At 40.1% G+C, this 25,427-nt stretch overlaps 1 protein-coding gene across 4 annotated transcripts; it reads left to right on the top strand.

Moving 5' to 3' along the window:
- The first annotated feature begins 92 nt into the window (after nt 1–92).
- On the top strand, nt 93–25,363 carry vps9d1 (VPS9 domain containing 1). 4 transcript variants are annotated; one of them, XM_028585698.1, is made up of 19 exons: nt 93–109; nt 363–456; nt 1,184–1,398; nt 2,846–2,918; nt 3,721–3,930; nt 4,088–4,253; nt 5,139–5,250; nt 7,010–7,072; nt 7,629–7,681; nt 8,858–8,945; nt 9,093–9,178; nt 11,071–11,219; nt 11,440–11,802; nt 11,973–12,102; nt 13,609–13,814; nt 14,923–15,007; nt 19,963–20,067; nt 21,868–21,984; nt 23,589–25,363. In XM_028585698.1, the coding sequence occupies exons 3-18, from the start codon at nt 1,255–1,257 to the stop codon at nt 21,977–21,979; spliced, it is 2,145 nt and encodes a 714-aa protein (XP_028441499.1). In that variant the 5' UTR covers nt 93–109; nt 363–456; nt 1,184–1,254; the 3' UTR covers nt 21,980–21,984; nt 23,589–25,363. The 4 variants fall into 4 exon arrangements, with proteins under 4 accessions (XP_028441499.1, XP_028441501.1, XP_028441502.1 ...); XM_028585699.1 differs by lacking the exons at nt 93–109; nt 363–456 and adding an exon at nt 620–714; XM_028585700.1 differs by lacking the exons at nt 93–109; nt 19,963–20,067; nt 21,868–21,984; nt 23,589–25,363 and adding an exon at nt 15,361–15,463 and having other exon boundaries at nt 311–456.
- The last annotated feature ends 64 nt before the right edge of the window (nt 25,364–25,427 follow it).

Genomic DNA, 25,427 nt, shown 5'->3' with positions numbered 1-25,427 from the left:
ACTACCATGTGAAACGACCTTTGTCTGTGACCTGGGGTAAACCTAAAATCAGAGGTGTGTCTTTAATCAGAGACCCACAATTCCACAGGAATAGAATTCGGAAACTGAGGTGATTTCGGCACTTCAATCTGTGACCCCGACAGGGGAAGCACGTTGAAGTCAGCTGTTCACAGCGTATTGTTTGTCATGTCACATGACTGTTCTTCTGTAACTCCGCAAGGAGAAGCATGAGATCAGTCCGCTGTCAGCTGCAGTGTTTTATGTTTTATGTTTGATTGTGTTTTGTCTTGTCGTTTTCATGCAGTTTCATTAAACCTTTTGCTTAACTTTCAATTCGACCCAGCTTCTCCTTCCTCCTCCAGAAATCGAAGAACACGTCTCTTTTAGACATTTGTTAACACCAGGCAGCGAAGATGACGGCTGGGTGGAATGGCTGGTTGAGAGCGGAGTGGCGAGGTGAGTAGGCAGCGAGGAGGAAGATGAAAGCTGATGAGCAGCGGGTCCAGAGGCAGAATCTGAGCAGAGAAGGAATGCGTGAGCCAGAGCACAAATGAGGCAACAACCAAACTGAAAACAGGGATAAGTCTCTCAAGCACAGAGTAGAGCCACGTTACCACGGGAATGGTTGCAACGAACGGGCGCTGAAGAGGTGAACAGCCCGGGTTGATAACTGTTGATTACTAGAATGATCTGTAGCTGGCTGGAGCAGAGCAGGTGAGAGTGGCCACGCCCCTTGACCTAGATCCTCTTGAGTGACATGGAAGCCGGTGGAGACAGACACAGACAACACACACACACACAAGGGAAAGGGGAACAGGAAAACAGGCAGGGACAGGGAGACAGACACTGATCCACAACAGAAGGCTAATTATCAAACTCTGTGAATTGCAATAAAGATATATACGTGCCTGTTTGTATGTGAAGCTAAGTGGCTTCATGATACATTCCTCTCCAAAGTTAAACTTCTTCTTACTTTAATATTACATATTATATGTATTAAAGTTTATATAAAATATATATTTGGAAACACCGGTATGTGTTTATGTTCACCTTGTGAAAGGGTGAGTTGTTGAAGAATAGTATTTAAATATAAAAACTAAATTATTTTCATGACCCCTGTGTGTGGCTGATACATAGTGACGGAGATATAATGTGGTATCTGTTTACTGTTTTATATATTCAGGTGAATTAGAGCCTTGACTCTGCCAGTACAGTAGGAGGCGGTATACACCATTACTGTGTTTACAGTCTGCCATGACTGGACACAAAGAAGAAGAGGAGAAACGAAGAAGAAGAATCCGGACCATGGCTACAGCTGACAGTGGGGCGAAGCCCCTTCAAAATGCTATGAAAATGGCCAAAGTAGCGATACAGCTGGACGGAGAGAACAAACACCAGGTAGGGTACTACCCGGTTCCACAGCAACGATAACACCAAGGTTTAACCCCCCAGGAAACACTCTGTAATGATGTAAACAGACGATTAGCGTGATCTAGGATGGCGAAGGCATGTCCCGCCTTACTCTGCCTTTGATTGGCTGGTCCTCGTTACCTTCATCGGTTGGATTGGTTAAGATTACCAATCAGAGGCAGAGAAGGGCGGGATATGCCTTCGCCATCCTATGAAACGCAATTTGTGAACCGTAACTGGTTTGCTAGGGGACCTGTCATACTCACGAGTCTTGTAGTTAGCTAATGTAATTACATTTACGTTACTGTCTTCATATACTATTTTAAATCCTACCTGGGCACTTACAAACTGTGAAGCTGTGAAAACCAAAGCCTTATGAAATTAATTTGATTTGTAAATATTTTATTTTAATTTTGTCAATTTTGTTTGTTTGTTTTGTTTTTTAACAATCTCTGAAACTACCTCGAGCGAACATTGCGTTTTATTCCAAAAGCAAGAGCGCTATATGTCACTATACTGCTATTTATGTACTATATTACTGTTATAACACTGTACTTGTATCTGAGACTATTAATAATAATAATAATAATAATAATAATAATAATAATAATAATAATCTTAGGTCACTATTGAATTCGATTTGTACAACTACAGACAGATAAATATTAACTTGACCTTTTTCTGTCAGATTTCCCAAAGCAACAAGCTGTCTTGAACATTACACTACAATTTTATCAATAATACCATTAATTAAATAAGCACATATTAGTTATTAGTAATAGTGACATACTAGTAATAGTTAAGAGTTTCTATTAAAGACAGGCAGTGTTCACACTGGACAAGTCTTAAAACAGTGACTTAGTTTAACACGTACTCAGCAGAAACCTGTAAATGCAGAACAGTAAATAAAGAACTGGCAAGAATAGCAAAGTCATGATGGTACCTAGAGTGACTAGTCAGTAAAATTAGTTTAGTCATTGAATTGATTAGTAAAATGTAGAAATAAATGTTGATATAACCATCTGAGTGTGTTTTAGAAGCTCTGGCATTGAGACAATTTAATAAGCAACAGACAGCACAACATCATAATTAGTATTTAGATGTTAAGAGTTCCATCACACTGCCATACAGTGCAAGAGCATTGGAAAAGTTGCAGGCCAACAAATTGTAAACATTGACATTTGATTATAATGTTGGGTTGGGAACCATGAGGCGTATTTTCTTTGCTGATGAGTTAGATGAGAGATGTCTGACCCGTCTTTGATAAACATGACATTGGCAAACCATTTGTCTCTAACTACACCTGAAATGATCAATGCAGTGTCTGACTTGTTAATATTGCCATGTTTCATTGGCAGTAGTTGTTATTAGTATTATGTTGACCATATGATAATAATCTTATTATCATTGTCTACATGCTATGGTTTTTCTGCAGGAAGCTTACTGTGAATACCTGCGGACGATCAACTACATATCACGTGCACTTTTGGAGGAAGCTGAGTCACAAAGTAAGATCTAACTAGTAACACATATGACTGATGGGAAAAATATATATATTGAGATGCGTTACGATAAATATCTAACCTCGTGATTGTTTTGACCCCCCGCCAAATATGCACACCCAAGTCAAAACACTGCATACATATTAAAAGTAAGTACCTATAGTAACAAAGACGGAGGAGGGGTAGAGGGAGGAGAAGGAGGAGGAAAGGAGCAACCTAATTTTATATATGTGTAATGAAATCACACATGCACACATGCCAAATGGTCATCTGATATAATGTATCAACGTAGATCCCCCTGCCCTCAGTACAACATATTATGAAACTGGTTATGTTTAATTGACCTGCAAGTTGAGTTATTTAAACGGTAAAGAAATATGGGTTTCTTTCAACCAAACTGCCCAAAAATATGCAAGGATGTACATTCTATGGATACGACGTTCTTCGCAAGCAAAATTAATGAATACTTTCACAATTTTGGGTGTTTTATTCAATTTTAGAGCATTTGAAAAAAAAGTGTTTAAACTCCAAAATGAAGTATATATCATATGTCATAGAAATTAGGTTTATTGACCATGAAAGAAAAAAGCGTTGACAAAAGTGACCAAACTTTTTTTTTTTAAAGCGTCAAAAGCATCGAAAAAAGCGACAAAAATGTTGGGAACAAAGCAACAAAACAAAAGTTAATTTTTCATTTTGACCTGGAAGGACAACAAGTTCACTGTAGACGGGAAGACAACACGAAGGGTTAATAAAGTAGACTTGCATTAGGTCGATAATCCATGTGTGATTTTCTGTGTCTGTCCAGCTTCAGAGGAGGGGGACACGGTAGCGGTGGAGGTGGAGCGGATGTTGAGGCTGGCTGAGCAGTGTCTGGAGCGAGCCAAGTCATTTATAGGGAAGAGAGCTGACCCCCCTAACCTCTCTGCGTCTGTCTCCACTTCCCTTTCCTGTTCCCCTGGCCAATCAGAGCCCCATCAGAAGGCCCACCTCCCAGCCACCGTTGCTGCAAACTCTGGTGAATGCTTCCCTTCCAATCTGAAGCCTTTCTTTAAACATACTTAGGAGCCTGCCCCAGGGGTCACAAATCAAATGATCCAATGCATAACCACATGATTTTGTTCTTTAAGCCAATCACCACTTTGTGTCTCTCTGTTTCACTTCTGCTGACACAGTCCCTCCATCTGATAGTCCTGTTGACGCAGGGCGTAGAGCAACCAGCCCAACAAAGACCAGTCACCGCAGGGTGATGTCAGACGGTAGCGGAGAGCCCCCCCCTTTCCTGCCTCCTGAAGTCTTCCAGAGAATACAAACCGTGGAGTCACAGGACACGAGCAAACAGTAGGGGCCGGCTCTTATCAAGGATGGCAAATATTGCACCATTTAGAGACAGATAGCCTTTCTGAAGTAAACAACACAGCAGGGATAGCAGAGATGTTCAAGGACCAGTTGCTTCTAGCAGCGGCCTGCCCGCTTCTTAGAATATTTAATGTGTGTGAGAGTGTGCTCCTAGCGTACTTTTATCATTTATCATAATGAACAGATCATGAAAATATTTTACTGAAGTGTTTTGTGAGAGAGAGAGAGAGCGAGAGATAGGTGGATGCGCTCAGAGCAGACAGCTGTCAGCGAGCCTGTACTAAAATATGAATAACTGATTTCGCTGTGTACCATGTAAACATCATATCCCTAATGTGATCATAACCGCAATATTCACGTCCATGTTAACACACATGATTAAAATGTGCTAGCTCCGTTGGTGGGTTAAACGCTACTCAGTGTCCATAGCAACTAGTTTAGCTACGGATCGAGTCATAAAAATGAACTTTTTAATTAATAGCGAATGGGTTGTTGGTAAAATAACATATAATTAATGAGAAAATGAGCACTGTGAACAGAGCTGCTGTTGGCTGCTGCTCCTGTGTGCATTTTTGACGTGTTGTTGTCATTCGATGCGTTGCAAGTCTCACAGAAAACAAATGTACATACAGCCGACCACTGGCTTCTAGTTTCCATTTTTCATTGAGCACAATGTTTTGAACTGACCAACCAGGTCAAAGCAGCAAACAAATTCAGTAAATTAAGTTACCTAAATATATGATAAAAAACTATCCTATTGCTTTTTTGTATTTTGTGTGTGTGTGTGTGTGTGTGTGTGTGTTTATGTGTGTGTTTATGTGTGTGTTTATGTGTGTGTTTATGTGTGTGTTTGTGTGTGTTCTGCAGGGAGCTGACACCCATAGAAGAAGCATCACGTTTAAACCAGAAGTTGAAAGCCAATTATGAAGCTCGTCTGGCAAGGCTCCCACCTGGTCAGGCCTACCAGAAGACATCGTTGGTATGTGAGTGTGAGTGTGTGTGTGTGTGTGTGTGTGTGTGTGTGTGTGTGTGTGTGTGTGTGTGTGTGTGTGTGTGTGTGTGTGTGTGTGTGTGTGTGTGTGTGTGTGTGTGTGTGTGTGTGTGTGTGTGTGTGTGTGTGTGTGTGTGTGTGTGTGTGTGTGTGTGTGTGTGTGTGTGTGTGTGTGTGAGTTTAACATTAAAGCATGTAAACATGTTCTAGTAGAAACAAAAAATACAAGTATGAACCTGAAATCCAGTACAATAGGTCTCCTTTGACATTTAGCTCAAAGTACTGTACAATTTCTATTAAAAAGATAGTATCTAAATAGATCAATTTGTCTGAATATACTAATACTTTTAAATGAAAGAATTGAATCAGCTCAAAAAAAGACTTACATTGTTTGAGCATCCGCATTTGGACACAGCTAAATCAGGGAAGTTCAACATACTCCCAACCTCACTCAACCTTTTTTTTTTATTTCTCCATTGTTTTCCACAGACATAACGCTCTAAGATTACTTAGTTTGTTCAGTGTGTTTATTGATTAGTTCAAAGGAAAAGCTAAGTCAGCAGCCAGTTCCTTAAACGTCACATAGGTTACATGTGAGTGTGGGAATTCTGAACAATTGAAGGGAAAAACGTAATTGCTCTCATTATAGTTTTCTCAACTTAACCCTTGTGTTGACTTGGGGTCAAATTGACCCGTTTTAAATTTTTGTTTTATATCATAAAATATGGGACGTAGAAATAAGCGAAAAATTTTACAATTTAAAACGTTGGAAAAAGCAAAAACAAACTGTGAAAAAAAGGCGTCATAAACGTTGGGGAAAAAAGTGTTTCTTTCAAGGTTGACGGGAAGACAACACAAGGGAAGCAAGCAGCCTAAACATACATTTGGTGCATGCATATTCTTTTCAAAAGTAGTCCTTTTTTACCTGTTTTGGAACAAGTGTCGTAGGTGCTTTTATTTTGGACTTCTTTTAGTGTTTCCGCTCTGGTATCTACGTCAGCTTGACACATCTTGTTGACGATGAATGGATACCTAAGTGAAGGGAAAGTTGGCTGTGTAGAGACCTCTGGACCGCAAGGGTTATTTAAGGCTATAGTTTGATAACGTCTCAGCTTAAAGGCACAACTTCACCTACTCTCTTAACTGCACTACTCCTCGTATTCATGTCTTTGGTGAAAACTATCTCCAGTCAGAAAAAAAAGATGGTAACGTTAAGCGAAAGACACGACATTTCATTTTTAATGCGAACTAGACGTTTTGTTAATTGCAAGCTAACATTTTCAAATCCCAATATCAATTATGTGTTCTGTTGGAGGTATTTAAATTAATTAACTTGTCATTCAGATACGGAAAATATATCGGCGTCAAGTGGAGCTCCGTGCTTACTGGAGAAAACTAAAGGCGTTTGTAAAGGTAAAGTCATATCGCGAAGGTAGCTAACGTTAGCTGATGAACGTCACGCAGGAAACGTCACGCTCAACTCCTTACAAAAGTCTTTGAAGTTTTCATTTTTTTTCTGCATAATGTCCTATAATTCAACCAGTAGAGGAGCACCGTTAATTGAAAACGTCACAACATTAATTGCATGTTTCATATAAACAGAATAACATTTACAGACTTCTTGTTTCCCCTGGTAATAAGCTAAACAATTCACATATTGATACAGCTCTACATAATATTTGTCCTTGGTCATATTTTATTGCATGAATGCATGTAAGTAATGGCCTCTCTTTTCTTTCCAATGCAGACGCTGTGTCTCCAGCGGCAGATGACGGAGAACCTCATTATTGCCAAAGCCAGGCAGGATGCTGTATCCTTGTAATGTCACCTTGTGTCTCTGTTCATCAGAAGTTACTGTAGGAGCCACATATTGTATGTTGTTTATGGTCTCATTTATATTGTTTGTTGATTGTTGTGTTGTATTGTGGGTGGTGGGCGTTTTCATGGCGGTTTGAGCGGAAGTGATTATATGTTTGTTTGCTTCACCTGTGCCCCTGGGTTTTTTGGGCTTTGACAGAGAGGGGGTGAGCCTGGGAGCGAACACTTACTGTTGACCGCAGCACGCCGAATTGATGCAATTATTTCTACTCACGAGGTAACCATTACATTTGGTAACTGCAGTGCTAAGTGTATTTGACGTGTGGAAGAAGAAGAAAATCATTGCAACACAATCTCTCGAGCGTGTCACAGTGTGCATCTCTCAGTGTTTAGTCCCTCGCAGCAGCACTTTGTTGGACTGCTTACAGCCACAATAATTATTATGATAAAATGCCTTTGTTTTAAACTTAAAGACACCATCACTTACAGCTGATTCATGTGAGGACTATGATGTTTGGAGGTTTCCTTAATGTTGGTCGCAACATTAGCTCCAGAGGAAGATGGAGGAGAGAAGACTAAGGCTACAAGAGGAGGCCAACAGGTACGCCCCGAAAACCCAAACATACACTGAATCAGGTTAAAACTTGAGTCTGTTTTTAGGTTCGGCCTTCATTCTTCCAAGCTACAGTTGGTAACATGTAGACTGTATTAAATTAGGTTGGTAACTGTTATAAAAAAATAAATAAAAATCACTTTTGTCATATTTGCTCAAACTGTCACTATATCCAGACAGTACTACATCAATGACATATTCTCTGAAAAAAATCATGTTCCTCTGCCTTCTCCTGTTACTTATACTTATTACTTGACCCTTATAAAATTATTTTATGAAAGTAAGCTTTTAACCTCCACCCAATACAAAGGGACCCAAATACAAAGGAAGCTGACTTAGACATTGATGTTTGCTTAGTTGACATGTAATTTGTGTGTGTGTGTGTGTGTGTGTGTGTGTGTGTGTGTGTGTGTGTATAAAATACTGTAAACTAGGGTTAGATGTTTGCTTAGTTGACATGTAAAATGTATCTATAAAAGATCATACAGATTTATAAGGTTATTTCCACCTACGTTAGTTCCTTCCAGCGTTTCTTAAACTTTGAAATTAAATTGATTTTTGCTATCTAAGAGTAAATCACTCAATAAATTCTCAGAAAAGGTTCAGAGAGTTTGGGAAATCATTTAAAGCCACACGGGTTTTAAGATGGTTTACAGTCACCAAAAATACCCACTCAAAAATCACAAAGAGAAGGAGAACTCTGTTTTAAAAATTATGCATTTTAACAACGCTTAAATTAAGTTGTATAGGAAGTGAGATATGATAGTACATATATATGTATATGACATTCAATTTTGCATCAACACAGATGTGTGAAATAAAAAAGGCATGTCCTTCCTCTGTTATTTGTGCTTAGTTCAGTGGTCAAGGCAGTAAACTGCATACCTTTTTTATTTTACATTTTATAGACAATTAATAAAGAAAATGCCAATCAAATTAGCCTGTGTAGTAATTGTAATCTGAGATACAATATTGGCTTTTTACACTAAATCCATAAAGATGCAGGTTTCATATTGTGGTTACTCAATGAAGATAATAACAAAAAAAGCGAGTGACTATTAATATCGCACACACTCATGAGGGTGATACTTTCAAGGTTGGCAAGTACAATGTAACTGCAATTATGGATGTATGTCAATATGTTCTGTGTGTTTGTCATCACAGGAGATTTGCAGCATCTGGGGCAATGACTGCAGAGGAGCAAGAGCAGCGTGTTCTTTATACAAATGTACTGGAATATGAGCAAGACCATGTAAGTTTGCGAGTGATCACCATAAATATGTCAAAACTATCGCTGTGCGCTCTGGTAACTTATAGTGGTTAAGTTACCAGAGTGCAAAGCGATGCCTTGAGTAGATGTAGCTGCCAACAAGTCATTGATACTTTTCTGTCTCTTTAGGATTGGCCCAAACTGTGGAAAGCCAACATGAGGAAGAATCCTGATGATGTCGCATTAGTGTCAGGTCTAGTCTCCTACCTGCTCAGGTAACTGACTGCAACAAGAGGGTTTTAAATGTAGTTTAAGGCAGAGATCTTCAACAGGGGGTCCAGGGCCCCTAGGGGGCCCTCATAGTTACTGCAGGGGGGCCAACACATTATTGTTAATTTTTTGACAGTTTTTCATTGCAGAAAAATACTTTTCACATCTATAATGCGAGACAGGTGCATCGAAGGGGATAAATAGGTCAGAAGTTGCAAAGAAACTCCCGCACACTGTATACCTTGCAAAAAATAAATGTAATAGTGGGCAACGTTACTAGTATTATAGTAACTACTACTATTATAAAATCATACCAACAATTATTTTACAGTAATAGCTTAGTATTCTATGCACTAAAAAAATATGTATAAAGGCTTTAGGCTGCCCACATGTTATTGTAGACCCAGTTTAATATGCAACTTAATTTGATACAATATATATAGCAGAGGGTCCCTGCTCATGTCTCTTTCAGTTAAGGGGTCCTTGGCTTAAAAAACGTTGAAGACCCCTGGTTTAAGGTCATTTTTGTGCTTCAGTGTAGTGAAACTTAGTTGAGTAATAACATCTTTTGTGCTGTTGTGACATCAAAACAACGTGTTGGTTGTGTTGGTTGTGTTGGTTGTATTAATGACCTTCCCTGTCAATGGACATTCAAGTGTTAAAGTTGATTTGTCCCTGTGTGATCCAGTATTTAGATCCAAAAAACGGAAGTGAGAAAAAAGAAAAATGTCCCTGGCCTTGAAAGTCCTTGTTAATATGTATGTAGCATAAACCAATGCCACACACCACAATATTTATCGCCTAGGCTAATTTGCAATGCCACTATTTTTGTCGCTATGGCAATTTCTGCCTAAAAAAACTAATCTGTATTATAACAAGTTAACATGATCTTAGATAACCAGGGGTCCTGGACCAGTTTTGAGGCTTCAACTGATGTTCAAGCAGCTTGAACCTGCATTTCAGCCAGTTACTGCCCATGTTACTATCATTCAGGAACACTACACATGAAGTGTTTACTGTTTCATACAAGGGGTGCAGCTTGAACTGCTCTATCTTTAGTTATAGAGATATATATTTTTGGTGGTTCAGAAGGGTTAATGTTTCCTTTTTTTGTTATCTTTAGAGTTGGCTCCAGTTAGTATGATGCTATATTGTTATTCCTCTATACACACTTGAATCAAATAATTATATAACATAGATGTTTTTGTGTACACATACAGTATATGTGTTTGTTCCAGTCTTCCTAGCCCTAAATTGGTCAAGCATCCTAACAGCGAAAACACACTGGGCGCGTAAGTGTAGCGTATAGCCTGTGTAGCATATATATATGCTCTCACCCTCTCTCTGTCCGTCGGTCTCTCTCTCTGTGTGCCTGATCGTGTGTCTCGCTGTGAGAAGTCAAGACAGCCAAAATCACCAACCTGGGTGTTTTATTTTAAAATGTTTTATTTTTGTAAAGTCTCCGGCTGCACTGTGGTCTTCCTGTATGCGATTACCTGCCTGGCTTGACACATTTGCTCGCGTCTAGCACAAAAAAGAGGTGACGCCGAAACGATCACTGCAGCACATGCCAGATTGGATAACATGGGCGCCAAAATAAAAATAGCTGCTTTAGGTGGCTATATGCGATGCTTACGTGCCCGGTGTGTTTTCACTGTAAGGCTGTGTCCACCAAAGGGTTTTTACTCATCTGAAAACGTCAGGCCCCTTCTCTGAAAAAGAAGGAAGGAAAGAATCTTCTTCAGCATTTAGCAGCAGACTAGGACACTTGTTGACGAATATGCTGCCCCCGTCAGGTCCAGAAGAATAGCATCCCCCAGTACCTGTGGTACTGTACAGGACATTCAGCATCTTCAGGCCAAATGTGGGTTGACTAACATATGTACTGTGTCCTCAGCCGGTCTGACCACCCAGTGGTGAAGCTGCTGAGGAAACACCAGTACCGGGTTTACAACAGGCTCTACCCTATTGTCAGTAAACGCCTCCCCCAGAGTCTTGCCCTGCCATTGAGGTCTTCTCGCAGCACTCACAACCTGCTTCATCCAGGTAGGGCCAGAGCCAGGTGTTTGTGAGGTGGGTTGATCTGGGAAAAGAGGGTTCACGCTTACCTTTTTTAATTATCTCGGCTTCTGTCTATTTGTGTTCTGTATAAAATGTCTTTTGAACATTAAAGCATATTCTAGTAGAAACGCAAAATACGTATGAATCTGAAAACTGTATACGGTATAGGTCTCCTTTAAAACGATCATCGATGTTGATCATACAGATAGCCAGACGAAGCCAACCAGGGGCAGTAGCGTTGGTGGCCAAAGCTTCAGCACCGGCTCGTCGCTCTCCCCCTCGCTCTCTCACGACCGCCACGCCAACTTTGACGATAAGGAAGGGGAGGAGCCTCATGCACAGGTGACGGTGGATCGGGAGAACTCATTTGAAGACCTGGAGCAGTTCCTGACCCAGTTGGACTGGGCCCCGCTCTGGCGCAGCACAGATGACACTGGCTCGGATTCCGAGCTGGGCTGTGATCCCTCGATGCAGCCAGAGCAGGATGAGGGAAACATTCAGGAGATGGAGATGAGAGCGCTGACAGAACACCTGAAGGCCGTTGTTAAAGACATTCATATTGCAATTGGTGAGCATGTTGAAAGAGGATGGATGGTTTGTGTAGCATGCGTAGAAAGTGTCTTACTATGCTGATTTTCAGCAACAATTTCCTGTTGCTTTTCAGGCTGAATTTTACATTAACAGTCAATGTAAAATTTGTTGGATAATAAATGTTAGGGGTGTTTCTTTATGTTTCAGATCAGCTTCTGTCACTGTGTTTGTTATCCTTTGAGTGTCTAAACACAGCCAACTCTAAAGACCTGTGCCTTGTCAGCATAGAGGAAGCCTTCTTCACACCGCTGTGGAGTGCCCTGTTGGCTCTTTTCAGGTACTGCAGCCTAGATCCTCATGTTGCCAAAAAGTTGCATTTGAACACACCACACGCAAAGACTACACCCAATTTTGGGTAGCTGTGTTTGCCCAATTTTACTACATTATTTTGCGGCTTTCATGTTTGATAATCCTCTCGGAAAGATGCATGAGATCCTGAAGCTTTAGAAAATGATTCTTAAAATGTATATGCTTTGTAAATTGTAATGTAAAAGTATACATAACCTGTTGGCTTGCATATGCAAAGACACAGCAAAGGAATGATTGCTCATTGAATGTTGACACACTGTTTGACTTTCTTGCATTTATGAATGGGCACAGTACTATTTCACACAACAAAATTGTGATATATATATATATTTTTATATTTTAATATTATATATTTAAATGTACTGTGTAGGGCTGGGCAATATGGACCAAAAATACTATCTTGGTATTTTTTGGCTAAAATGTGATACATCTCAGTATTTTCTACGAAGTGGGTTAAATGTTCAGCTGTAAGTCATGTGAGACGTCACAAGCACTTTCATTAAAAAAAGAATGAGACAGGGTTTCCTTCCCTGTTTGGAAATGTACAGCTGCAATACATATACATATAAATGGCTTAACAATATATACAACTGTGCAAATAATAGTAATAAAAATGTTGGCAGGAGAGCCTGTGAGAGAGTGGAACGGGGTTGGTGGGAGAGTGTGAAAGGAGAGATGCAAACGCAGGCACAGCTTTACGGAAAAAATGGGTTATGTAACACAACGTCAAACTGTATTGATATTCACGGTAATGTCTCATCCCATATCTCGTTTAAAAATATATTGATAATACCACCCAGCCCTAGAACTGTTAGTATTTATTCATTCAAATGTCCGTGGTATATTTTGAGAAGGTCAGGGGATTCAGACATTTACTATTGTTAAGGTTTATTATACTGCATTAAAAGCAAAAGCAAATATTTAGATTTGGCATTAATTGTTTCCTAGAAATACAGTGTGGGTCATGACCAGCATGTGGCAGTGCTACTCTGTCAGCCTCTTCCAGCTTCTATTGCTGGTTTGATGCAAAGTTATTAGAATGACCATTACTGACTTCTACGTCATGGGCCATATTTCAATCCTATTTGCAAATATGCCATGCTAGTTTCTGCATGTCCTATACTCAAAGAAGACCTCCTGGTTTGAGAGTGTTTAGACAAATATTAAAAATAAGTTCATCCACCAGCATTTTCTGAATATCATCCTACCCAAATTATTCTTCATGGACCTTTACTTATAGAGACGCACTGGTGTAACTGATATTATTAATGATTGCTCGGTCCCAGCATTTATTGTAATGCAATGTAGGATGTAGGAGATGCTAGTGGAGCCACAAGGATAAACTAAATAATCAGTAACTGCAACTTCATCGCAAATACCATTCTTTTGGTAGTGTTCCTCACTTACAAACATTCATTGTTGAAATGTATTCCCTGCCTGGGTTTTCTGGTAACCTTTTGTCCTTCTTTCTCAGGAGGGTCCACAGGGAAAAGGAGCAGGCCTTTGAGAAAAGTATGAAGCTGTACTGCGATGTTTCACCAGGAGATGTTGGTGTTCCATTGAAACTGTTCCCCGAAGATCCTGGCGCACTGCAGGGTTCCTACCCCTATGAGTCTGCTGTTCAGGAGCTCAAGCTTCTCATCAAAGACTGCTGTCCACAGAGGAAGTTGGAATGTATTGGTGAGTCAGGTCATTGTATATGCTTCCCCTAGGCCACTTAATTAGGCAATTTTGAGATATAAGTTACCATTTCTACACTGATGACATCCAGCTGTATGTCTCATTTAAGCCGGAGGAAAGTAACGTGTCAGCATTGCTCAATTGTTTGTCCTACAATTTCTTGCAGCTTAATGAGGCTAAGACCGAAGTCCTTATTGTCGCTCCGGATACTACAGCCTCCAAAGTTGTTAATCTTCTGGGGTCCCTTTCTTCAGTGGTACAGTCCAATCTTAGAAACCTTGGTGTTATATTTGATCAGAATATGTTTCTTGAACAACATATCAGGTCTCTGACCCGTACATGTTTCTTCCAACTGAGAAACATTGCTAAACTTAGGACCATGGTTTCGCAAGGGGAACTTGAGATGAGTTCAGGATCCAATTTAAGGTTCTAGTTCTTACATACAGTATAAAGCATTGCATGGACAGGCGCCTGTTTATATCTCTGACCTGCTCCAGCCGTACATCACTACCAGGTCCCTCAGGTCTTCTAACCAGGGACTCCTGGTGGTCCCACGCACTCATTTAAAGACTAAAGGTGACCGTTCCTTTGAAGTGGTAGCTCCGACCTTGTGGAACGCTCTTCCTGTTAACCTACGTTCTGCAGTCTCGGTTGACGCTTTTAGAAAGCATCTGAAAGCATACTTGTTTCAACTGGCTTTTGTCTAATGTTTGTAATTTTTTTTTTTTTTTTTTTTATCCTCATTCGAACTGCATTTGATGTTGCTTGTTTATTTTCTGTTTTGGATTTTAATGTATTTTAATCAAATGTCTTTTGTGTGAAGCACTTTGTGACTCTGTCTGTGAAAGGTGCTATATCAAATAAATTACTTACAATTACTTACTCTTATCATATAGTTTCGATACTTTGGTACCAAGTTGATGCCAAAATTCTAAGAACGTGACTAGTTGTATGTAGTTGTGTTTTTATCTACGGCAAGCCATTTTGCTACATTGCTTAGCTGCAGACCACCAGTGTTTTCTTTCTGTATCTGCATAATTTTATTAATTTGGTCCAAGTACAGAGGTTATACATTTATATTCATTGCTTCTGCTATGTTTTGTTACAGTTAGGACTTTACGTCTGATCTGTGCCTGCGCTGAGGATTACAGGTGTCTTCATGACGTGGAGTCCACACCAAAAACTGCTGCCATGTGAGTAAATCATCATCTTGGGGGTTTTGGGGTTTGTCACTGCAGCAAATATAAAATCACTCACTGAGGAATGTTTACTGAAAAATGGAAAAACCATAAAATACGACCTGTGACATTAATGTGATGATTATAGGGTAAGAACATTTTACAGAACAGTGTAGGACTGTTTGGGGTTGTGTTATTTAGTTGAATTCCTCTAAAGCAAACGCACCCTCTTAAACTTCAAAATAAGAGCCCTTTTTCCATTGACTCCACGCTTATGATATATAAGACATTTGACTATGAAAATGAATATACAATTGTAAGAGTGCATTCTAACATTGGCCTGGTAATGTCTGATTGATCCCAGCCAGTTGCCGAATGGGCATCTTGAGGACCTTTCTATCAGCAAGTAGAAGTAAACAAACAACCAGAGTAAAGCACACGTCCATGAGGTGAAGTGGAAGACACCAACGAAAATGTCATATAAGGACATTATTTTATTCGTTTTTGGTAATGTGTATGTAAATCTTCTAATGTTTATGTCTCCCGTTGTATTGGTTTGCCCTCTTATGGGCATAATATTTGCGGATAGATATTCAAACATATGTTTAAAAAAAAAAAAGAAAAAGAAAGAATATTCAAATGTCATTTTTGGCCAATTTTGACGGCTCTAGTGGAAGTTCACAAATATCATTTTATTTTAAGATTATTTTTGGGCTTTTCCGCCTTTATTTGACAGGACAGCTAGGTGAGAGAGGGGGGAAGACATGCAGGAAATCGTCACAGGTCGGATTCGAACCCTGGACATCTGCGTCGAGGCATAAACCTCTCAGTACATGTGCGCCTGCTCTACCCATTGAGCCCACCCGGCCACCACAAATATCATTTAAGGGCTCTCTGCCTTGGTAGCTGCACTGTCAGCTCTCATCAGTGCTCAGTTAAGACTGGCACAGCAGGGGTTGTCCTATGTCTATTGCCCCCCTACTAAGTGGCTCTTCCTAACCAGGCCCAAAAGTGGGTCGTCCTGTCTGGGTTTGAAACAGACCCAGGGCCCAACAAGGGGGTTGGGAAGAGAAGAAATTAGTTTTTGGAATCCATAATGTTGCACAAAGAGTTAGACAAAGGCTCAGTGGGTTGTATCGCCCGTTGTGGAGAACATACAGTGTGTTGTGGAAATTTAAATTGGTTTGTGTAGACAAAGTTTGAGCTCTGTTATTTATGTGGATCATCTCGTTGTGACTTCACATTATCCCCAGGATTCCGCGGGGTCTTAAACATTTCAAAATCAAAATGTTAGACCTTAAAAAGTCTTAAATTATTAGGAAGTATTAGGTTCTAGTTCATAATTTTAAACAGTTCTCAATTTTCCTATGTTCATGCAACGCTACAATGCTCAGTTTTGTTATTCCGTGGTGTTGTAGTTCTTTCTTTCAATAGTCCAAATAAAATGTTGCTGTATTACTACAAATGAGACCAACATGCTACGTACATAATATTGCAGTTAATCTGCTTTTGTGTTATTGGCGCAAGTCTCTTTCAGATTATACCACAGACATAAAAGGGATTTATTCTTCAGCTTTGGGGAAGTGCAATACGGGCTTAGTTGATGTTGTGAAAAGGTCTTACATTTCATTCATAATGGTCTTAAAAATGTCTTAAAGTCTTAAATTTGACTTGGTGAAACCTGCAGAAACTATGATCCCGCAAACCACATCCAGGAGAGAAAGCAGTGAAGTTCTTATAATCAACCTCGTCACTGCCTTGTTTGACTCTCATCTGTAAATTAATGGACTGAGAATACTTTTGCATCCATATTACATAAGCAGAGACTGGGACTTCTAGTGAACACCCTAGTAAACAAACTGAGAGCTGAGATTTTTTTTCCCAAGGTGGATGTGGATCCAAAGCCCTATTCACACGGGACTAGTATTACCTGGGGACTTCTAGTAAATTGTAAGGCCGGTTACACACTGCACGCGTCTCGCGAGCGTGGCATTTCTGTTGCGTCTCAGCTGCGTGGATTGTTCTGTGTCCTACACACCAGAAGCGTGTCTGACGCGGTGCTGCTCCTACTGCTAGGTACAGGGAGGGCTGATTTCAGGAAATTGCACCGACAGAATCAAACTCTGAAAAATGGGTAAGTGGGCTGTCCGTTTATAACAACTTTGTGTAGCTGTAAAGAGCCTATATAGCCTATCTGATGTTGGACCGTCACTCACACGCACACAACTTTATCATAGCCTATCCTACCATTTATATATAGCCTTCTGATTTGATTAAAGCAAGACAACGTCGGCATTATTGACTGCAAAATATGTTACATAATATTTCATTCTGTATGACCGGTGCAATATTCCAACTAAAATCTTTTCTCTGATTGATGTCAAACCTACACTTTTCAAACATCAACATGTCTTTTATTAATATGCATTTGTGTCTAAATGACATAAACATATTTTCCTATTCTATTTTGCCTGGAAACGCTTCCAACACGCTCGCGTCTTGCGTGAAAAATAGGCGTCGGTTCTATTTCTAGTAGGCACGCGTCTCACGCCGGCAGTGTGTAAGCTCTAACCTGTTACCATGGGAGCCGAAATATAAACGGACACGCCACGCGGCTGACACGCTCGCGCGATGCTTGCAGTGTGTAACCGGCCTAACAATTAAGGAGGTCGTCTGTCATGTCAGTAATTTGTTAATTCCACCCACAAATTACCTACCATATTTCGCCAAACACAGAGGTTGTGTGATAATGTTAGTCTTGTGTAAATCTCTGTGATTTGTCAATTATAAATGAAAGATTTGACAGTCTTGATATCATAATGTCAGTAAATTTGATTAAAATGCAGACTTTGCTTATCCCTTGCAAATGGTATGCAAGAAACAAAGACGTGGGGGGTAATTTGTAAATTGCATGAGGTCCCCTGGTATTACTAGTCCCGTGCGAATAGGGCTTTAGTCCTAGAATAGAAGCTTTTAGTGGTCGTTTGGAGAGCCAGTCTTCAGTTAGGGTTTGACACTTTTTTTTAATAGGGCCTAATACCACTGACATGAAACTCATAGGTTACGTCACCAAAATTACCAAAGGGCTTTATGTGTGTATATGTGCACAGCATTAATACTTGTAAAAGTCCTCTGTTTAGTGTGTACTGCGACCACAAATCCCCCAGTATCAGGGAACAAAACATGCACAAGCTAATGTTCCTTCTCCAAAGAGTTATCTGATATGTTCATACTTTTTTCATAAACTCTTGACCCTGTCGCTTTATCTCTTTTATTGCAGCCGCTAATGATTTTTGAGAGTGGCTGAGGCTATGTCTCCTGCTCCATATCTGTCTCTTTGTATTGGAATATGTGTGAAGTGATCAGAGACGGCGGAGTAGAAGACTTGACCGGGCTCTTTACCCCAAACAGTTGTGACGTTGAAGAAGTTTTGTGTGTACTCTCAGTATGGTAAAACTGAGTCATATTGTGGAATTTGTTTTGTTACCTGGAAACACGAGTCTAACACGGTCAATCCACAGAAGGGATCTGAATCGATGATTTATTTTTTCTTGTTTATATTGTAGAGACCAATAATGTGCGACTCGTGTGACATCTCAGGATACAGTCTGTACTCATTTTGGTGAACACCATTGCAGCTCAGCCAGAAATAAACACAGAAAAAAAAAAAAAAAAAAAAACTCCCAACCAACTGTTTTTCAATGTCAAACTGTGGTACTATAATCTAGCTAGTGGCCACTGGCAGCTCTAATAAAACTTTCATTTAGAAGTGAACCTAAAACGTTGCCTCTAAATTTAATTCCAAGCTCATTGAAGATGGACTCTTTACTTCCCTGCCTCCAATCTGCCAGTATTCACATTTTTTTCTGTCCTGATTGCAGCTTAGTATAGGCCTATTTGGGACAGCTTTTTTTTTTTTTAGTCCATCTAAATACAGGTTGCCTTTCTGCGTGTCACCGTGACTCACACAAAGTGTTTTTGATCAAGTCCTGACTCCGATAGAAGTGCTGCAATGTTCTGCTGACGGACAAGCCCGTCGGATTTTAGCATGAATTTGTCTATTTTGTATTTACATTGCATATTTAGCTCTCTTCATTGTTTGTGCTTATGTTTTCGCTGCACCCTATCACTTTCTAATTTACAATCTCACACACACATAATGTACTCTCTGCCCTCTTTTATTCACTCAAGAGCATTTCCATTTTCATCAGTTCTTTGTCCTTGACCAACTGGGAGCTCATTTGTTCTCATGTTCTTTTGTCCAGATCCCTTTTTTTCTCTCTTCTATTGTGCTGCTAAATTGGCCACCAAGAATTCTTTCCCCTCTGCCCATTTCTGCAGGTTATTTTTCTAAAATTGGAATGCATTGCAAACCCATAATGGAGCCTAATCTTCTCACTGAAATCGTAATTTATCCATGTGGGAAGAGTGCATTGTATCTTTGGAATGCAGAGACACCAGTTTTAGTGGGAGAGGATCAATGTCTGTGTTTACAGTAGTGAACTCAGAAGATTAAAATTCAGAGTTGTGATTGTGTATGTGAGGTCCAGCTCTCAGTAGTTACATGAGCCTGTCCACACCTTCCTGAATCCTGCACAAGGAGAGTATTCAGTTGCATGTGGCCGGGTCAGTCGCGGACCAACAACCTACCTTCTCACGCAAACTAGCAAGCAAGCAGTTATGCCTGCGTGTGAGTCCTGATAAACAAATGGTCACTGTCTGCACACAGGGAGAATGCTATCAGGCTGTCATCATCTCCAAGGCTGCAATTTGTCCTCCCAACAGATCTCGGGGAGAAAAAAAAAGATATCATTTCCATCCCTGAACACGCATCCCATTAAGAGCTACGTTTCATTTCCATTTAGTCCTCTGGGGAGCACAATGTCACTCTCTATTTTTTCCCTTCTGCTCCACTTATTTACTTGTGTTTTACTTGATCTCACTGCCTCCTTCCTTCTTTGGTCTGACAGCGGGGCAGATGACCTGTTGCCCATCCTGTCCTTCGTGGCTCTGAGGTGCCAGTGTCCTCAGCTGGTGTCTGAATGTGCTGCTTTGGAGGAGTTTATTCATGAAGGGTGAGTCGTCAGGATGAAAAAGGATGGAAAATGATTTCCTTTGTTTGCACCAAATACACAAACATTTGACTGAGTAGATTTATCCCAATTTTGAAGCAATGTCTACATCTACACTGCTGCTAGAGTCCTCACTAAGACCAAGAAACTGGGGGGGCCTGGAGAGCTCATGTGGTTGAGCGTGCGCGTACGTACTGCGGGTTCAATTCCGACCTGCGGCCTTTTGCTGCATGTCATTCCCCCTCTCTCTCCCCTTTCACATCTTCAGTGTGATGAGCAGGAGGCACCGGAGCCTACGTATACTTGTTCACTGGTGTGTGCGTCGATCTAATGGCGGCCGGTGTGTGTGGTAGAATGAGTGAGAGAGTGATGGTGGTTATCTTCGAAGCGAGAAGTGACTCTGGAGACATAGTGAGAGAAACAGTGTCTCCCCTGTTCTTTTTGAGCACGGTAGGAAATCTGGAGCAGGAAAAGTTAACCCTCTCCTTGATCTCATGTTGTTTATGGAGAAGGAGAACCAGGAAATGATTTGGGGGACCACACCCAAGAGGTCTACTCACGGCCATAAAATCAGTGGGTTGTAAAAGCCAGCTGGTTAGACTGGCAGTGGCCAAGGAATGTAAGGATATTTAGGATTTGGTTTTTCTTTTCTATAAAAATACAAATAAAGTCCCATTTGATGTTTATGTAGCTCAGTGGTTTGGAAGGGTTCAAGTCAAGAGAGAGGAGGAGCCAAGACAGGCCTCAAGACTATGAGAGGGTGGATATATGTTCTTGGTTTCCAAACGCTGTGAATGAGTTTATCAGTTTATTTTCTCGTTTATCGGAAATTGTCATTCCCAAACTTTGGCTGTTTGAAAAATAGATTGTGGGGGTAGAGTGGTTGATCAAGTTTGACTGACAAACATGTCTAAAAGGTGTGTGGGAGTGGGGGTGTGGGTGGGTGTGTTGACTGACCGTAACTAAACAACCCACCAACTGTCTCCAGGTTCTGGTTCATATCTTGGTAAATCCTGATTGCTGTGTGGAAGATATGTTCCATTGTGGTTTTCCAACTGAAAACCACCCACTTCAAAACCAGTGTGAGAAACAACACCAAGATATCTCAAGGACAATAACTAAACATGGGGAAAAAAGGTTGCCAACAAATATTGTGTCAGCTACAATGCTTGGTAGTTGCTTGTTTAGGTTTGTTGTATTTGTTGTATTTTTATGTATTAAACTTCAACATGGACATTTGGGTGCTAAGCTAAAGCCACATTAGCTATATTTTATTAACAATTTACAGACGGCAGTCAAGGGATAAGCATCTTATCTCCTTTCCTTTCTCAATCTCTCCCTCTTTGTGTCCATCCGTTCAGTGCAGTGTCCGTGCTTCAGTCGGTCTCGTGTGTTGCTCTCATTAGTCAAAGTTCAGCCAGAGTTGACTTCTGTCTTTCCTCATGCTGCCCAATCTTTTAATACTTGTATACTGGCTCTAAAAGTGGAGAAAAAAAGGCAGATTGCTTTCACAAACTAATGTGTTCAAGGTTGAGCAGAGATGTTTGGTCCTTGACTCAGTATGGGAAAATATTGATGTGGGGATTTCAGCAAAATTAATAAATTGGATCTCTATTCTGTGCTTGGATTGTTGGAATTTTTGTGGGCAGTCATGCCTCATTTTGTTGAGTTCTGTTAGAATAAAAAAAGTTTTCAGTTTGTGTCCCTATTTGACTTCTTAAGCCCAGTTCAGACCAACGATGTGCAACTTCCCACCATGTTTATCACTTCTACTGTCTTATGTTCGCTTCTCTTTTTTCTCAGCTATTTGATAGGAGAGGAAGGCTACTGTCTGACCTCCATGCAGAGTGCCTTGGCCTATGTTGAGTCATTGTACACAGAAGAAACTCTGCTTCCTGCAGAAAGCCCCATTTGAAAAAGGTAAAGGAAACCTGTTGACCTTTGTGTGAAGTAAGCTGAAAGGGTATATACTGGGCTTCTGCATCTATTACTGCACATAGCCTCCGTCGATTCACCTCAGGGCGGTGTGGTGGTGTCATTTAAATGGCCCATGTGTGTGACGTCCTGTTTTGTAGCACAAGAAGGCTTTGTTTTTATGATCTCAACATTTCTGAACGCACTTAAAGGCAGCTTCATTTCACCTAGAAAGAGACAAAGAAAAGAGACGGAGGGACAGTCAGTTGTTACAGAAACACCTGGGCAGTTAAGTGCTTGTTTCGTTTTTTTACCCTCATAGTTTTTTGTTGTTTTTACTTTCTTTCCACTTTATTGTATGGGACTCTCACACCGCCCCACTGAAAAAAGTTAGGACGTTATAAATAAATCTTTTTCAGGGCTGGTTTACAGACAGGTCTGAATGTGCTGTTCACTGCTCTACACTGAAATAAGATTTTACCCATTTTAAATATTTAAAAAAAAGAAAATTGGACCAGCACAAATAAATCAATGTATTGGAAACAGTTAAAACTAATTTGAGGGATATTTGGTGCCTTTTTCTCTGAGCTGTTAAGTTTTTATCTCATCTCAGCCTTCAACCAAACTACAAATTACAATGTAGACTCAGCTAATGTGGAGGTAAGTAAATGAAAAACCTTTTTCGTTTAGACTGATGTGCTCTTTATAAAAATGACTTGACACAATGACCTGCCTCTAAGTCGGATTACTGTTAGATTTGATCGCAGAACAGACTGAACGCAAGACTGAACTGAAGCGCAGGTCACTCTTTTCAGCAGTTTTGCCAGCAGTTATGAGAAGGGGGGGGGGGGTGATGACACTGCATGTTATAAGATGTGACATCCTCAACTGCCATTCCCCAAAACTCCCAGTGACACAATTATTCCACTACAGCCAAATATTTAACTTTGCAGATTGCTGTGCTTCACAGAGCTGTCACTCATCTGCCAGGTGGCTGGATTAAGAAGTGAAAGCATTTGGAGTATTTCTTAATACAGGAACAGATTTAGTTTTAAATATGGTTTGTACAATATGTAGACAGTTACATGATTTTACATGTCTTCTCTCTTACGCAAAATAGATTTTGACCACATTGATATCTAATAAGTTGCTTCTAGCCAGAGCTTCAGAAATCCTTTAAAGCGTCCAGGGTAAAAACGTGAATATATACAGACAGGTATAATAAATACCTCCAAATAATGGAGAAATGTAACTGATGTACTGTAGGTGAATCCTGAATACTGTTTTTGTTTTGCTGATTTTCAAAAGCCACGGTGTATGAAGTTCGTATGCAATTTTGTCACTACAATAATTTCAAAAGTAGACTAACCCAGTGATGGTTGGTACAGTCTGTATGGTGCTTTTTCCAGTTCATCTTAGGGCCTCTGAGTCTGATCATTGGGCGGAGTGAGGTGTCTTTGAAAGCACCACTGTGGACTGGGGGGAGCCTCAACATCTTCTCAAAGCTACAGTGGCTTAATACCACAGACAGGCCGAGTAAACCAAAGGATTGAGAGACTGAATACATTATTTTTTAAACATATTGCAAAATGTTCCATTTTGTTTTATAGGCTGTTGCCGTCAGAAGAGATCCTTCCGACGGTTCATCCAACATTTCCTGCTGCGAGAGAGACCGCAGCTGAACCTGCAATTCCCTGCAAGTTGTGCAGCCGCATGGTACCTTGTACACACACCAACATATTGTATATTTATGAAGGATTTCCTTCTGCTCTGTTTCAAACCAAGGACTAAACCAGTGCCTATGAGTTGGGTCCAACCTTTGCTGGGACCTCTAAAGAAAATGCAAAGCATTGCCGCATTAACTAGCACTGGATTGTTAAAGGGATTGGAGTTGTCTTAGGGAACCTTTGGATGTGAAGCTGTTGATAATATGAATGCTTACAGAAGAAAACCTGCAATATGGTTTACTAATGAGGGAATATACTGCATTTGTTAAGCATATTGGAGGTCTTACAATTTTTCCCTGAGTGAAGGAGCCAATCGTGTGTGCTTTGACTAATCGATTTCTTTCTTAGGGTATGGTAATAGCATTTCATAGAAAATCCTTTGGAAAACTATTTCAAGCCATGTTCCCTGTGACATTTTCTGTTCTAGAGTATCTATTTGCAGACAGACTTGCCTCAGGGGGAGAGATGGAGAATTTCAGAGATGCCATCTAAAACCAATGTTAGACATTGGTAGAGCACAGGAGTAACTGCTGAGTGACAGTCACTGTGTTTAGATGTAACAGCATGTTGGTTAACATTTAAGTTTGGCATACAGGAATATAATGATGTAGTAATTACTGTTGTAATACAGTTGCACTTTGTTAGGTGTGTGTGTGTGTGTGTGTGTGTGTGTGTGTGTGTGTGTGTGTGTGTGTGTGTGTGCCTCAGAGCATCTATCTTTTAATGCCAAGGTTCAAAATCAACAAACTCCAAAGAAAAGGTAAAACCATTTTCATAGCTTATTTTACACTTTTTACCAATTTCCTAATGCTTCCCTTGATGTCTACAATTGCCCCAAATTCACTATAGAATGGGAGCAAAATGGCACCCTATTTATTTGGAAGTGGATACAATAGATTTTGAGGTGCTTAAAAATGATCAGATGTATGGTATCACAGAGATTGTCATGTTGATTTGACGTGATTGGACGAACTTCTTAACTGATATTTGACATTTTCTATGAAGTCCTTCAAGCAGTTTGGTTTTAAATAAATGCAGCCACCAGAGTCAGTGTTTACCTAAAAGGGTCTGGTGTTCTTGCATTTTTTTAGCCGGTTGCGTTCAAATCATGTTTACTTGAGTGACCGTTCTCTAAAGCATGCTGTTTTTTAACTTCCTTTAAGTCTTGAGTGTGCGCTTGTCCCTTCCAGGCAGCCATTGGTTTCTATTCATTTTACCAGGGTGTACAAATAACTTGCAAGTTCTGGAAACTTGCTTTGAATCAGCCCCTATTTGTGTCCAAGTTGTGTTATGGTTGCAGTAATACAGTTAAAACCTCAAAATGAATTGAAAGCGCCATTGTGGTGCATTCTTATTCATTGAGATATCTTTAATCATGTTTTTATTTTGTGTTTTGAAGACCTGAAGCAGACATGGATCCAGTGTCACAGCCTGAAAAAGTACAGTTTTTGAAATTGTTGTTTTATTTAGTTTGGTTTGTTTGCTGATATTTTAATATTTTATTTTCCATGGGTCCAAAAGATGTAAAAAGATGTCCCAAGAACTGTTAAGAACTGAGTTATGTCAATATTTAACTGTTTTACTGTGAAATGTTGGGAATATGTGAATGTGTGTTTGAGAGATGGGTCAATAAAGAGAGCAATATTTAAATCCTTTAATGTGTGTTGACTCGTTATCTGTCTTCAGGGGCCTGTAACATTCTGAGGTAGGCCGACATGAGGT

The sequence above is a fragment of the Perca flavescens genome, chromosome 8, assembly GCF_004354835.1.
Source record: "Perca flavescens isolate YP-PL-M2 chromosome 8, PFLA_1.0, whole genome shotgun sequence".
Lineage (NCBI taxonomy): Eukaryota > Metazoa > Chordata > Actinopteri > Perciformes > Percidae > Perca > Perca flavescens.
This window is presented reverse-complemented; position numbering and strand designations above follow the sequence as displayed.

Excerpts from the sequence above, each read along its gene's own strand:
- vps9d1 (XM_028585698.1), top strand. The coding sequence starts at position 1,255 with ATGACTGGACACAAAGAAGAAGAGGAGAAACGAAGAAGAAGAATCCGG. Across the intron at positions 7,682-8,857 it reads CTACAAGAGGAGGCCAACAG|GAGATTTGCAGCATCTGGGG; the intron begins GTACGCCCCGAA and ends TTGTCATCACAG. Across the intron at positions 13,815-14,922 it reads GAGGAAGTTGGAATGTATTG|TTAGGACTTTACGTCTGATC; the intron begins GTGAGTCAGGTC and ends GTTTTGTTACAG.